This window comes from Sus scrofa, chromosome 7 (genome assembly GCF_000003025.6).
Source record: "Sus scrofa isolate TJ Tabasco breed Duroc chromosome 7, Sscrofa11.1, whole genome shotgun sequence".
In the NCBI taxonomy this organism is placed as follows: domain Eukaryota; kingdom Metazoa; phylum Chordata; class Mammalia; order Artiodactyla; family Suidae; genus Sus; species Sus scrofa.
The window spans coordinates 69861330-69876001 of NC_010449.5; the positions used below are offsets into that span (position 1 = coordinate 69861330).

Genomic DNA, 14672 nt, shown 5'->3' on the forward strand with positions numbered 1-14672 from the left:
TAATTTACAGCTGGAAAGAAGACAGTGTGGGAAGAACAATGTTTTTGAAGTACCATGTCTGGACAAAACAGGTCAGCCCTAGGGTTTCACAGGTAATTTCTTTGGTGTAAAAAAGCATGGTAAAACACACATGATCTGTATTGCAGATACTCCCAGCATTATTCTGATTTGCTGATACAAGTCACTGATCCTGTGATCTGTTATAGTTTGTAGACTTATGATGTCCTTCCATCCAAGAGTATTTTTAGCCAAAAAATACAAACCATATGCATGTAATATGGATATTAAAACTTAGGGCTGAGAAAGTAGCAATTTAAATTTCTAATTAATGTATTCTTTCTACCAAATACCAGTTAGCAAGTATTTTTCTCACACATTAAGTGATGTATGAGATACAATAAGCACTTTATTTTTAATGTTTATGAAATTGTTCAAAAATGAATACACAATCTATACAACCTTAAAGCAGCTAAAATCTAGTGGGGAGAGTGGGGGAGAGAGTCATGTATTGAAATGATAAAGATTGGAAATGGAAGATGACTGTGAAGTGTGACCTGAGGGACCTATTGTGTATTCAGATATGTCCAGTTCCATTCTTTTCATAGGATTTTCTCCAAGCTTCAGATGTCATTCAGTTTAGTCATAAAATGGCACATATCAGTGTCCCTTCCATATATTCAGAACCTGCTGTGTCTATACACATAGCATTTGCTTTGAAATAGAGAATGACTGCAATATTGTTTTCATGATTTCAAAGGTGACTCTGAATTTTGACACCAGAAGAAAATAGAGTCCCTACAATTAGCACTCTGACGGAATGTTACTTTTCTTATTAAGACATAAAGCCTTTCAGCACCTGTGTATACCATTTAATTCTGTTTTTGTTTAGATATATTTGTGCACCTGGTGAACAGAGCTATCCTAACATCTGCTGAAAGTCCCATTCTAGTTAAAAAAAAAAAAAAGGAACATTTAATCAAATTTTCTCGTTGCTTTCCTGACATTTCAGTCTCTCAACTGGTAGGGCAACAAGAGAAATTGCCATACATACAGGAAGTTAGGGGGAAAGTAACTGTGTTAGCCAAGAATTTGTTGTAGCAAAAAAGCAATAGTCTTCATAAAACAAATTTTCTTTACTTCTATTTTAATTTATAGGAAACATTAATGTGAATCCAGAGCTAGAGACATTTTAGAAAACGCAAAACTCTGTGATTTTAAGGGATAGAGGATTCTTTAAAATGAAAATGTGCACCATACTGTTGTTTAAAATTTTCCAATGAGAAAGAAAACGGAAAATTTTCTCACATTGTCCCAGTGTAGCCATTTGAGGTGTTCAGAGAACTTGGACTTAGAGACAGTTTATTAATAATGTGGAAGGAAGGGGTTGAGCTTAAGGGCGAATAAGAGAACAGAATTCAGAATAATCTTAGAAAGGCTGCCTCTTAGAGTAAATGGCAGATACAATCAGAAAATAATCCTACCACTCTGTGAAAAAGTCGGCATCATATTTACTTCAAAGAGAAGGAGGAACCAGCCACTGCCTACTTTGCTCCTGTTTTCTCGGAGGGGATCAAAGAGGTCTTCAAGTTGAGAGAATAGGAAAAGAGGTTGTGAAACAAAAAAATATAACCCAAGAGAAGGGAGGATTTTCCTGCACAGCTTTGGCCACAGCAGAATGGCAGCTGTTTTAAATTATGTCTGCTTATTGCCTCAAACCTGTAGAATCCAGCACCGTAGCAGTAAACCTCACCTCCTGAAAGACGGATATGATATATGTACTTTTTGCTATATCAATTGAAGAAAGCATAGAATTTAAGGCATTGTCTCTACGCCAGATAATCTCTTTCTCATGGTCTTCTTGGAGCTCCAGGAACCTGGCACTTCTGGATCCATCTAGCCTTCTACCTTGGGCTTTAGCACCCTGTTCAGCATCTGGGCCAGCCTGTCACCTTTCCCTCTGACTTACCATTCTGCTGCAGCCCTGCCTTACTCCCAATTTCCCATAGCCAGACTGCAGTCCCTTTCTCCTACGTGTTTTTAAATATATATATATAATGATTTTTATTTTTTTTTCCATTTTAGCTGGTTTACAGTGTTCTGTCAATTTTCTACTGTACAGCAGGGTGACCCAGTTACACATACATGTATACAGTCTTTTTTCTCACATTATCATTTTCCATCATAGGTGACTAGACATAGTTCCCAGTGAGAGAAGTTCACAGAAGGGCTCAATTTTGTATCTGTCTTCCCATTGTCTCTCTTCTCCACCCCCACCTTCCCCCGAGGTTTCAAAGGCAAGCACTACCCCATTCCCTCTAGATGAGTTCCCAGTCTTAATTTAAGTTTTGGGAGAGTTCCTGTTGTGGCTCAGTGGTCAACAAACCTGACTACTGTCCATGAGGATGCAGGTTCAATCCCTGGCCTCGCTCTGTGGATTAGGGATCTGGCCTTGCCGTGCGTGAGCTGTGGTGTAGGTCGCAGATGCGGCTCAGATCCCACATTGCTGTGGCTGTGGTGTAGGCTGGCAGCTACAGCTCTAATTTGACCCCTAGCCTGGGAATCTCCATGTGCCGTGGGTGTGGCCTTAAAAAGACAAAAAAAAAAAAAAAAAAAGTTTTGAAACTGGAGTTGAGATCCCATTTGGGATTTTTTTCCTGACTGTTGGCTCTCTTTTGGGACTGCTCTGGTTACTCGAGTTTCTCTAGTCTTTTTGCTCCTTTGAGGTGGCTTCCTTCATCCCTTAGCTTGGAGCCTTTAAACTTGAGGATTTCCCAGGTGTGTGTCTGTGTTGAGAGCTAGTACCTGGGGGGAAAGAGGATACTCAATGGCAGCTCTAAAATATAACTGGTGTTCAGAACAGGACATGCTGCATATTGAAGAAGCTAACAGAGGTACTTTTAGAGCCATTGTGAGTATCTTTTAATAAATCATGAATGAAATGAGATAGCATACTTAAGATAAGCCAGGGTGTTCTGAATTTCTAAAAGGGGGACAGAATGGATTCTAAAATCATTCAAGAGGGAGTTCCCGTCGTGGCGCAGTGGTTAACAAATCCGACTAGGAACCATGAGGTCGCGGGTTCGGTCCCTGCCCTTGCTCAGTGGGTTAACGATCTGGCGTTGCCGTGAGCTGTGGTGTAGGTTGCAGACGCGGCTCGGATCCTGCGTTGCTGTGGCTCTGGCGTAGGCTGGTGGCTACAGCTCCGATTCAACCCCTAGCCTGGGAACCTCCATATGCCGTGGAAGCGGCCCAAGAGATAGCAACAACAACAACAAAAGACCAAAAAAAAGACAAAAAAATAAATAAATAAATAAAATCATTCAAGAAGAAGCTTAATATTTGTCCTTTATCAACATCCTAGAATGAATGATTGAGTGACTAGTTTGCAAACATTTAGAAAACAAATCCTAGTACTTAGAAGAAAATAAATAGAACCCAATATTAGTCAATAGTAGTTAACTTAGAATCTATTTCTCCAGAATAATTACATTATTTTCAGATGAGATTGCCAGATTGTAGGATGAGTAATACCAAGGACTGATGTTTCTTAACTATAATAAAACATTAGGAAAAATTCTCCCACAGTAGTCTTTGGAGAAGATGATAACATATGGACTGGATGGGATACTCCTAGGAGGAAACATTGTTCATTTATCAGCCTGTTCAAAGAATAAGTAATATGCTTGGCAGTTGGGAGTGTAATCTGTCATAGAGTCATCTGTCATGATGTGTACACCTCATCCTAATAATTTGACTAATACATAGCAGATCAGCTTATTCAATCTGGAAGTGGTGGAAAGCTAGAGGATTCGTCTTCAATAAGAGAGGATCATGGCCCATTCAGAATAGTCCTTGAATGCTGAAATGCTGAGGTAAAGTCACGAAGATAGATAGATAGATAGATAGATAGATAGATAGAGATATATCTGCCCATCTATCCATCTATGTATCCATGCAATTATGTACACAAAAGTGTGGTGGATACATAGCTAAGAAGAATTTAATGTTAATTATTGGGAAAATGTTCGATTTAATTAGTTTTTAACTTTATTATCAGCTAATAATATTGAGTTGATGGTGTGAAATGGCTACTACATGCCATAGTGTTTAAAAGCATGGGCTTTGGAGCCAGTTCCCCTGAGTTTCAACCTCAGCTGTTACTTAGGAACTTCTGACCTTGACCAAGTTATGTGAGCTTTTGACACTTCAATCTGTCCTTTTTATAAATACAGATTAAATTAATAACTACTCTCATATGTTTTTTATGAGGACTATCTATGAATGTGAATGTGAAATTTTTTTAAAAATGGAAAACCTTCAGTCTAGGCTGTGTAAATAATATCTGTGTGAACAAATCAAGTTGGCAGTTGATTATGAGGAAAATTCTGATCCATTGTGAACAGGAACATTGAAAAACAGCTAGTGAACATAAAATAAAGGCATTCAGGGAGACTGAAGAGACTGTAACAGCTCAAGAAACTGTAGAAGGTGAGGTTAAGGTGAAATGCTGTCACGAAGACTTGAAGAGCTGTCACATAGTATAGCCAAGTCCTATTGCATTTGGAACATAAATAGAATTAATATGGGTAAGTTATACAAAGACAGCTTTGAACAGAACATAGGAGAAAAGAATTCTTGTCACTAGTATTATGCAACATGGTTGACATGTGAGATTGGACCACTGGAGGAGGTAGGTCACTAGGATCCTAGCTAGTGATATTTCAGAAGTGCTAAAAAAAAAAATAAAAAATAAAAAATAAAACAAACAAACAAACAAAAAAAAACCTTTTCTTTAAGTGGGTTATTTATTAAAAGTTAGAGATTTAAAATGGTGTATTTTGTCATTGTGTGTGTGTGTTTGCACACATGCATACATATATTTTTGCCTTTGCAATTAGATTGGCAGCATTTTTGGGCCAGAACTTTATTATTAACTTTTGAAAAAACATTTATTTGGATATAATTGACTTAAAGATGTGTTAATTTCAGACATAATAGCAAAGTAAATCAGTTATATGTATACAGATATCCATTCCTTTTCAGATTTTTTTCCCATATAGGTTATTAAACACTATTGAGTAAATTTCCATGAGCTATATAGTAGGTCCTTGTTACCTGTCTATTTTGTATATAGTAGTATGTATATATCAATCTCAATCTCCTAATTTATCCCCTTGCATGTTTCCCCTTTGGTAAACATAAGTTTGGTTTTGAAATTTTTTAGTCTGTTTCTGTTTTGTAAGTTCTATCGTATCATTTCTACTAGATTCCACATATTAGTGATCTCATATGATATTTATCTTTCTCTGTCTGACTCACTTCACTTAGTTTGATAATTTCTAGGTTCATCCGTTTGGCTGCAAATGGCATTATTTGATTTTTAGGGCTAACATTCCATTGTATATATGTACTGCGTCTTCTTTACCCAGTCCTCTGTTGATGGCCATTTAGGTTGCTTCCACATCTTAGCTATTGTAAATAGTGCTACAGTGAAAATTAGGGTGCATGTATCTTTTAAAATTGTTTTTCTCTGAATTTATGCCAAGGAGTAGAATTGCTGGATCATATGGTAGTTCTGTATTTAGTTTTTAAAGACACCTCCATACTATTTTCCATAGTGATTGCACCAATTTACATTCCCACCAACAGTGTGAGAGGGTTCCCTTTTCTCCACACCCTCTCCAGCATTTATTGCTTATAGGCTTTTTGATGATGGCCATTCCTACTGGTGTGAGGTGATACCTTACTGTAGTTTTGATTTGCATTTCTTCGTTAATTAGTGATCTTGAGCAAGGCAATCTACAGACTCATTGCAATCCCTATTAAATTACCAATGGTATATTTTACAGAACTAGAAGAAAAAAATTTTAAATGTGTAAGGAAATACAAAAGATCCTGAATAGCCAAAGAAATCTTGAGAAAGAAAAAAGGAACTAGAGGAATCAGGCTCCCTGACTTCAGACTATTCTACAAAGCTACAGTCATCAAAACACTATGGTACTAGCATAAAACCAGAGATAGAGATCTGTGGAACAGGATAGAAAGCCCAGAAATAAACCCACACACAGTCAATTAATCTGCAACAAAGGAGGCAAGAATACATAATGAAGAAAAGACAGTCCCTTCAATAAGTGGTACTGGGAAAACTGGACCACTACATGTAAAAGAATGAAATTAGAACACTCTTTAACACCATACACAAAAACAAACTCAAAATGTATTAAAGACCTAAAGGTTATACCGGTTACTATAAAACTCTTAGAATAAAATATAAGCAGAACTCTTTTTGACGTAAATTGCAGAAATATCTCTTTTTTGATCCATCTCTTAGAGTAACGATAATAAAAAATAAACAAATGGGACCTAATTAAACTTAAAAGCTTTTGCACAGAAAATGAAACCTAGAGCAAAATGAAAAGACAATCCACAATGAAGCAACTGACAAAATACACAAACATCTCATACAACCTTATATTAAAAAAAAGCATCCCAAGGGAGTTTCCGTAGTGGCTCGGTAGTTAACAAATCTGACTAGGAACCATGAAGTTGTGGGTTCAATCCCTGGACTCGCTTAGTGGGTTAAAGATCCCGTGTTGCCATGAGCTGTGGTGTAGGTCGCAGAGGAAGCTTGGATCCCGCATTGCTATGGCTCTGCTGTAGGCCTGCGGCTATAGCTCCAATTAGACCCCTAGCTTGGGAACCTCCATATGCCACAGGAGCGGCCCCAGAAAAGGCAAAAAGACAAAAAACAAAAAAACAAAAAATGATCAAAAGATCTAAATACACATTTCTCCCAAGAAGACTAGACAGATGGCCGAAAAGCACATGAAAAGATGTTCAACATCACTAATTATTAACTTTTTTTATTCCTGTGTCATTGGCGACAGTAATTCCTCAAGGAAGATTTGGTGAATGAACAAATTAAAGATTGATACTTACATGTGATGGACATGGTCAATAAAGAGGATATCATAAAACAAGAAACACCTTCAAATCTGTTTTAAAAAGTAGTTTTTTGAAAGGCATTTCAAGTAGTACATTTAATGCTGTGTTCTATGAGACTTGATTAATGAAAAGGATGTTTTAAGAGTTCCAGAAACAGTGACCAGTGGAATGGAACTCTCAAACATTAATGATGGACCTATTCTCTCAGTAACACCAGGCTCCCAACATTTAACTACAGAGTCCAACATTTCATAGTTAATTATTTCTGCTTTCTGCTACCAAGAGCCACAAAAAATGCCTTTATAAATACACACATAGACACGCATGTGTACACACCAAGTATTCCCTCTAAATCCCTTCTTATGTCCTAAACTATTTTCTCTTAGAGGTACTTGTCATTATCTTACTGTGCTTATTCAGGGCAGCTGGGTACCGGGGCTAGAGTCAGACTTGTGATTATATGCTTCATTCAGCAGAGCAATTTTTTCATCTTCACATATTCCCTTCCCTGCAGACACTTCTAGTTTCTCCCCCAGCAGTGCTTCCCTCCCCATTAGGCAGTGTAGTTCACTGTTGGGGCCCATTTGGGCACAACCAGACTTTTTGTGGAGTTACTGTACTCCTACCTTCCTAATTATAGAATTCAAAGCAGAAGGAGTGAATTAATAACATGTCTTTATTCCCTGCAGTGGCTGGGGTAGCGTAATGCTGCAGCATGCTTACAGTAGCACATACACTCTCCCTTCACCCCTTACTCTCCATTTTTGCTGTGTGACTTCACAGCAGCAAGAATGGAAGGTGCATTTTACTCACCAGTGAGTAAATCGTGTGAATGGATGTTTTAAAGCACAAGCCCAATACGCAGTTCACTGAGAGAACTACACTTTCAAAAGCTCTCTGAGAACACATGCTTGGAATTTGAAATTGTACTAAATACTGTGTTTCCTAAGGTCTCCAGTGAAGGCAGGGGTGTACAGGCAGAGACAGCGTTGAAACATGTGCTATTGCATTTCCTTTCTCCGATCAAAGAGTTCTTAGATGTTTGATTCTACAGTCTTTCTGTGCCAGCAAATATGTGGATTATTAGTATCAAAGAGATATAACTTTAGACTACTGAAAGCCTGTGGAAATCGTTTCCCTTTGCCTGATAACAAGAAGGATTCTGATTCATTCTGATAGAATAAAGTGATCTTTGTTCCAGGTAGCCTCTGGACTCCTGTGACACTGTATTTTCAGATCCACACAGGGTGATGTAGACTAAAGGATGGAGTCAAAGCCCCCTCATTCAGGACTTGGTGGCTGGGGAGTTGGGGAGTTAATTTGCATTTTTATCCAATATATAAGGACTTTGATAGAAAGATCCATCTCTCAAGAAACTTAATAACTAGCATAGATTCCGGGAGAGGATGAACTTTTTGGTGAAATTTGAATGCTTCCATTAGTTTGGCAGATTTCACTAAATTCTTTTTTGGGAAGAAAATACTAATATGAAAGAAAGAGATGGGAAGTCATTATTAAAATGAATGGGACGCTTAAGGGAATTAATTTGATAAATAGTGAACTATTAATTAATGGTATAGGCTGAAAATATAATTTTCGGAAAGGTGAATGAGAGCTCTGTTACAGGATACTCTGGGTAACTAAGATGCTTTATGGACTAGATAACTAGAAGAATCACTTTTTTTCCTAAACTACATTCTGTTGATGTCCCAATCAGAGGCAGAGTACCAGGCTGGATCGTCTGTGATTCTGACCTGTTAAAAGAATTCTTGTTAGACAAGTTGCTCTCCCATCTTCCCCTTGAAAACAATGAAGGCTAATATAATTTCATTTCATTGGTTGTTTTTAAAAGCAAGGTGAAAGAGACGAAAGTGCTTCACTACTGGTCCATTGGTTTTTAGGCTCAAAGTTTATCATCGGTCATGGCCCGTGTTATGCTTTATTTTTTTTTTCCCCCTTTAAAATGGGATGTCCAGATGTCTGTCACTTAATTCAAGACTGTGAAGCCTGGCGTTGCCATCCTGGCGCAGCAGAGACGAATCCAATAGGAACCATGAGGTTATGGGTTTGATCTCTGGCCTTGCTCAGTGGGTTAAGAATCCGGCGTTGCCATGAGCTGTGGTGTAGGTCACAGAAGCCGCTCGGATCCTGCGTTGCTGTGGCCATGGTGAAGGCTGGCAGCTATAGCACCAATTCAATCCCTAGCCTGGGAACCTCCATATGCCATGGGTGCAGCCCTAAAAAAAAAGACAAAAAAAAAAAATAGACTGCAAAACCTATTATGTATATTCAAACTTTAAACACATTTTATAACAAAATTAGTAAATTCTTTCTCTTGAATATTTTATCCTGCCATTAGTACAACATATTTTTGAACGATGTATATTCAAACAAAACTCCTACTTCAGAAAAATGTATTCAAGACTAGACCAAAAGAAATCTACATCACACTCACAAAAGACTCATACTCTTTCCTTTACAGTTATTTCTAATTTCATTTTTTAGCATCCAGAATAAAATTAAGGCCAAGGTTTTAGAATTCTCAAGAGGAATTTTCTTCAGGTTCTAGAGTCTGTTATCACTGTGTTGCATTTAACTGTGTGAAGTAGCAGATGTGAAATAAACTATAAATGAATTATGCATGTGTTCCAGATATGTCATCTATTTTTACCAATAAAAATTTTTTTCAGCCATTGACCTTATCAATAACTTGCTGCAAGTAAAAATGAGAAAGCGATATAGTGTGGACAAGACCTTGAGTCACCCTTGGCTACAGGTAAAAATCAGTTATTGGACATTTTCTCAGTTGGATAAGCTTCTGAGTATTTAAGATTTTGATATCATATGTAAAAATATTTTGTCGTATTATTTTAGATGTAATTCTGATATCAATGTGTTCACCAGAATACCTGCAACTTCTTAGTATTTAATAGCAGTTTAGTGTTTCTAAACCTCTCTCTCTACCAGGAAAATTGGATAAGGGAAAAAAGCACACCCACAAACACATGCGTACACATACACACACCCCAAAAACAAAACACGAAAAGAAGGGTCATAAAAAAAGCTCCAAGGACCAAATTTCAAAGGCATCTGCATGTGTAATCCTGATAAATGCCCAAGTAGTTGCCCATCTGGTCATGCACTGTACTCATTTAAAAGCTTTATATTTAAATTCTAGGCAATGCTCATAAAACAAATTCATGGTAGATATAAAGCATATGCATATGCTTGTTCTCTTATTTTCTCTCTTATTTTCACACTAAACTTAAAAATTTAGAAAAATGATCTTCTGATATACTAAATGATTATCTGTAGGCATTAAATTCCAAAGGAATATCAACATTCTGAATTACTTGACTACAAGTATTAATCGCCCACCTTCTGATGCATGATATCCTATAAACAGGATGCACTTGCAGAGTGTAGGCAAGTAGGATGATTCTGGTGCTGATGCTGTCACTTCAGGGTGCCTGATGAAAGACGGCTCTATTAGAGTGGGAGAAAAAAGTATATGTTGTGGGAAGTGACAACATATGAAACAGTGTTTTAATGAATTTTAATCACATCTGTGGTAATATTTTGCAATTTCTTCCTCAGGATTATCAGACCTGGTTAGATTTACGAGAGCTGGAGTGCAAAATCGGGGAACGCTACATCACCCACGAGAGTGATGACTCAAGGTGGGAGCAGTTCGCAGGCGAGCAGGGGCTGCAGTACCCCGCACACCTGATCAGTCTGAGCGCTAGCCACAGTGACAGTCCCGAGGCCGAAGAAACAGAGATGAAAGCCCTCAGTGAGCGTGTCAGCATCCTCTGAGCTCCATCCCCTATAATCTGTCAAAACACTGTGGAATTAATAAATACATACGGTCAGGTTTAACATTTGCCTTGCAGAACTGCCATTATTTTCTGTCAGATGAGAACAAAGCTGTTAAACTGTTAGCACTGTTGATATATCTGAGTTGCCAAGACAAATCAACAGAAGCATTTGTATTTTGTGTGACCAACTGTGTTGTATTAACAAAAGTTCCCTGAAACACTAAACTTGTTATTGTGAATGATTCATGTTATATTTAATGCATTAAACCTGTCTCCACTGTGCCTTTGCAAATCGGTGTTTTTCTTACTAGAGCCTCAATTTGATAAGTCTACGGAACTGGTCCACAAAATAGTTCTGTTCTTTGTGTTCCATTGGTGTTGTCATTATAAGCAAACTCTCGAAGAGTAGGTTATTACCAGTGTTCTATGAACAACTCCAAAATTCATGTGAAGAAAAAGGAATTATGGGAGCTGAGGGGTCGGAGGATGGATATGCAATCCTAAGACACAAATGCATGAAGGAGTTTTATTGTATAGTTTCAAATCCTTTGCCTGCCTCGTGTGCCTCAGTATGTTCAAACTCAAGTAAGTGGGCCTGGGTGTGCCTACTACTCTTAAGCCTAAATGCCTTAGAAATGTAACTGCCATGTACAACAGGTATATCTCCCCCTTTCTTACAGTACCCCGCTGTACTATGGAAAATCAGCAGCTAAGCCACCTTTCACCTTTGTGTATTTTTCAAAAATAACAAATAAATATTCTTGTCAAAATACATGTCCACCTGGTTGAATTATTTTCATTTGTGATCCACGCTAGTGTTTCCAGGTCAAGTTGGATCAGGGGTATCTGCTCAAAAAGCAGAAAATGTCTCGGGGCCGAGAATTTAGCTTTACCTACTCAGCAGCCACACAAGTATGTGTCCAGGTATACTGAAACCTTTCTATCTTGTGTGTCATCCGTTTCCAATAGAAAAGAGAGCTTTCAAAGAGAAAAGCGATCAAAGCCCCAAAAGAATACTTGGAGACATAAGCATATTGCAAACAGCAATCTCAATGTAGCTTCCTGATTTGATCAGTATAAGCCAGGGATTTATTAAAATAATGGATCTAGTTTCTTTCTATTGTGTCTAAACAAGAAGGTCCTGAGATGAACTAAAATAACACATCAATACTGGAAAACTCCTAAAGAGAAAGACAATGAATGTAAAGTTCTATAGTCTGGGGAAAACAAAACTAGTGTTGGACTTAACAGACTTCAGCTGTGTGGAGTGGATAATTGTGTGCTGTTTTCCTTTGTAGCAGGATGACAGTGAATTTGCATGTATTACTGTTACTGTATAACAGAAGAAAATTGCAATAAGTGTTTGGAAGAATTTTATGTGTTGTGAGCCACTTGAATATGTTAAATAAATATGTTAAGATGACAGACAATATTTACACTTGGAGGGATGGGAGGAATATAGTTGATCTTTCCAATGATTAGTTACTATTTTGTATTGTTTAAAGGGATTTAGGATTTATTCTGTGTATGTCTCAGGAGACCATTCAGACTTTTTAAGCAGCAGAATAAGCAACATCAGCAAGTTCTCTCTGCCAGCAAAACAGAGTCTGGATTGAAGCCAGGGAAGGAGTGAACCACAAGACCAGTTAAACTGTTGTACTAACACCTTGGGGATGATGAATGAGGGCAACAGTAAGTAGGAAACTAGGTATAGAGGTATATATATCAGATGTTAGGAGGAGGAATCTTTGGGACTTGGTTACTGGTTGAATGTGAAATTTACAAGAGTCCAGAATGTATTGTGGGTTTTTGCTTGGATGATTTGATGGCTCAATTAATCAAAAGAAGTTACAGACTTAGAAAGGGTAAGTTCACATTTGAACGTGTTGAATATAAAGTTCTTGTTAGATGTCAAGTTTGAGACATCCTGAAGATATTGAAATATGTGTTTGGAGTTATGAGAAGAATTCTGAAGTTATAGATTTCAAAGTCAAAACTTCACCATATGTTGATTAGAATGACTCAAAGGTTCTTGTAAGAAGAATGATCTTATAACACAAAACACGAGAAACATCAGTATGAATGGTTCAGTCAGAATAAAAGGAAAACTGAAAAGGAATGCTTATCTTCTAATAAATTTTATTTTTTCTATTCCAAAAATTATTCATTTATTTTAAATTTTATTGGAGTATTGTGACTCTCAGTGTTGTATTAGTTTCAGGTGTACAGAAAAGTGAATCAGTTATACATATACATCTACCCATCCTTTTTTCCAATATAGGTTATTACAAACTATTGAGTAGATCTCCCTATGATATACAGTAGGTCCTTTTTAGTTATTTTGTGTGGAACTGTGTACATATTATTCCCGTCCTTCTAATTTATCCCCCTCACCACCAGGTTCCCCTGTGGTAACCATAAGTTTGATTTTGAAATCTGTGAGTTTATTTCTGTTTTATAAATAAGTTCTTTTGTATCATTTTATTAGATTCTATATGTAAGTGATACCTTAAGATATTTGTCTTTCTCTAACTTCACTGAGTATAATAGTTTCTAGGTCCATCACATTACTGCAAGTGGCATTACTTTGTTCCTTTTTATGGATGAATAATATTCCATGATATATATGTACCACATCTTCTTTATCCAGGCCTCTGTCGATGGACATTTAGGTTGTTTCCATATCTTGGCTATTGTAAATAGTGCTGCAGTGAACACTGAGGTATATGTATCTTTTCAAAGTATGCTTTTCTCTGGATAATATGCCCAGGGTTGGGATTACTAGATCATATGGTAGTTCTTTATTTAGTTTTTGAAGGAAGCTCCATACTGTTTTCCATAGTGGTTGTGCCAATTTACAATCCCACCAACAGTGTAATAGGGTTCCTTTTTCTCCACACCCTCTCCAGCATTTATTGTTTGTAGGCTTTTTGATGATGGCCATTCTTACTGGTGTGAGGTGATACCTCATTGTAGTTTTGATTTGCATTTCTCTAGTGATTCATGATGTTGAGCATCTTTTCATGTGCTTTTTTGTCATCTGTTTGAAAAAGAGTGTTTAAAGATAAAATTAGATGGGGTAATGCTTTGGAACTCAAGGAAAGAAGCAAGTACAGGAATGAAATGGACAATAGTAGAAAATACTTTGGAGAAATAATGGTTTCAGCCTTGGGGGGGCAGCCTTACCAACTATTCCAGCAGTTTGTAACAAACATGACTCTGCTACATTTAGAGGAGCATGGTGAAAGGATATCTACATCAACACTATTGACACAACTTATTCTGCCATGTCGTCAAGCACAGAAAAGAGAAAATAACTGCTAATGATCAGGAAAAAAGTGGACCACTAAAAGTCATGCCACTTTCTTCCATCCAGAATATCAGTTGATGCTGCAAAGTATCCAATTTCATTGAATCAGCACCCACTTTTTATGCTAAATATCGATGAAGTTGTCCAGACTTCACATAGTGATATATCATAGTGTAAAATGACATGGATAGTAGTCTATGCTCAATACAAGAGGCAGAGCAATGTTTTTGATTCTAACAAAAATAGGAGAAATACATGTTTTAGGGAGATGTGTCCTCTGTCATTGTTACAGAGGCAATATTCCATAAACAATGACCTTATCACTTCACTCAAGATGCCATAAAAGTTGCTGGTCTCTATATATCCTGAACCATTAAGCTCCCACTGTTCTGCTTTTGGCCTGACCAAGAGCACAGTGCTGAGAAGAATATTTGGAAAAGTGATATTTTTGATATGTCAATTATCCCTTTAGGGATCTTTGAGTTTAGAGAGTACTCACTCTCATGGAAGCCTTTTTTTAAAAAAATATATAGTCAGCATTGTATTGAATATGTAAAATAAGTACAGCGAGGATACGAAAGCTGTTTGTCTCTTCTTTG

At 37.2% G+C, this 14672-nt stretch overlaps 1 protein-coding gene across 2 annotated transcripts in view; it reads left to right on the forward strand.

Annotated features, from left to right (window-relative positions):
- Window positions 1–11045, forward strand: part of PRKD1 (protein kinase D1) — a 344632-nt gene extending 333587 nt beyond the window's left edge. For both annotated transcript variants that reach the window (XM_021099186.1, XM_021099185.1), the window contains 2 exons: window positions 9636–9721; window positions 10543–11045. In XM_021099186.1, coding sequence (XP_020954845.1) covers window positions 9636–9721; window positions 10543–10761 — 305 coding nt within the window. In that variant the 3' untranslated portion in view covers window positions 10762–11045. The remainder of the gene's footprint in view (window positions 1–9635; window positions 9722–10542) is intronic.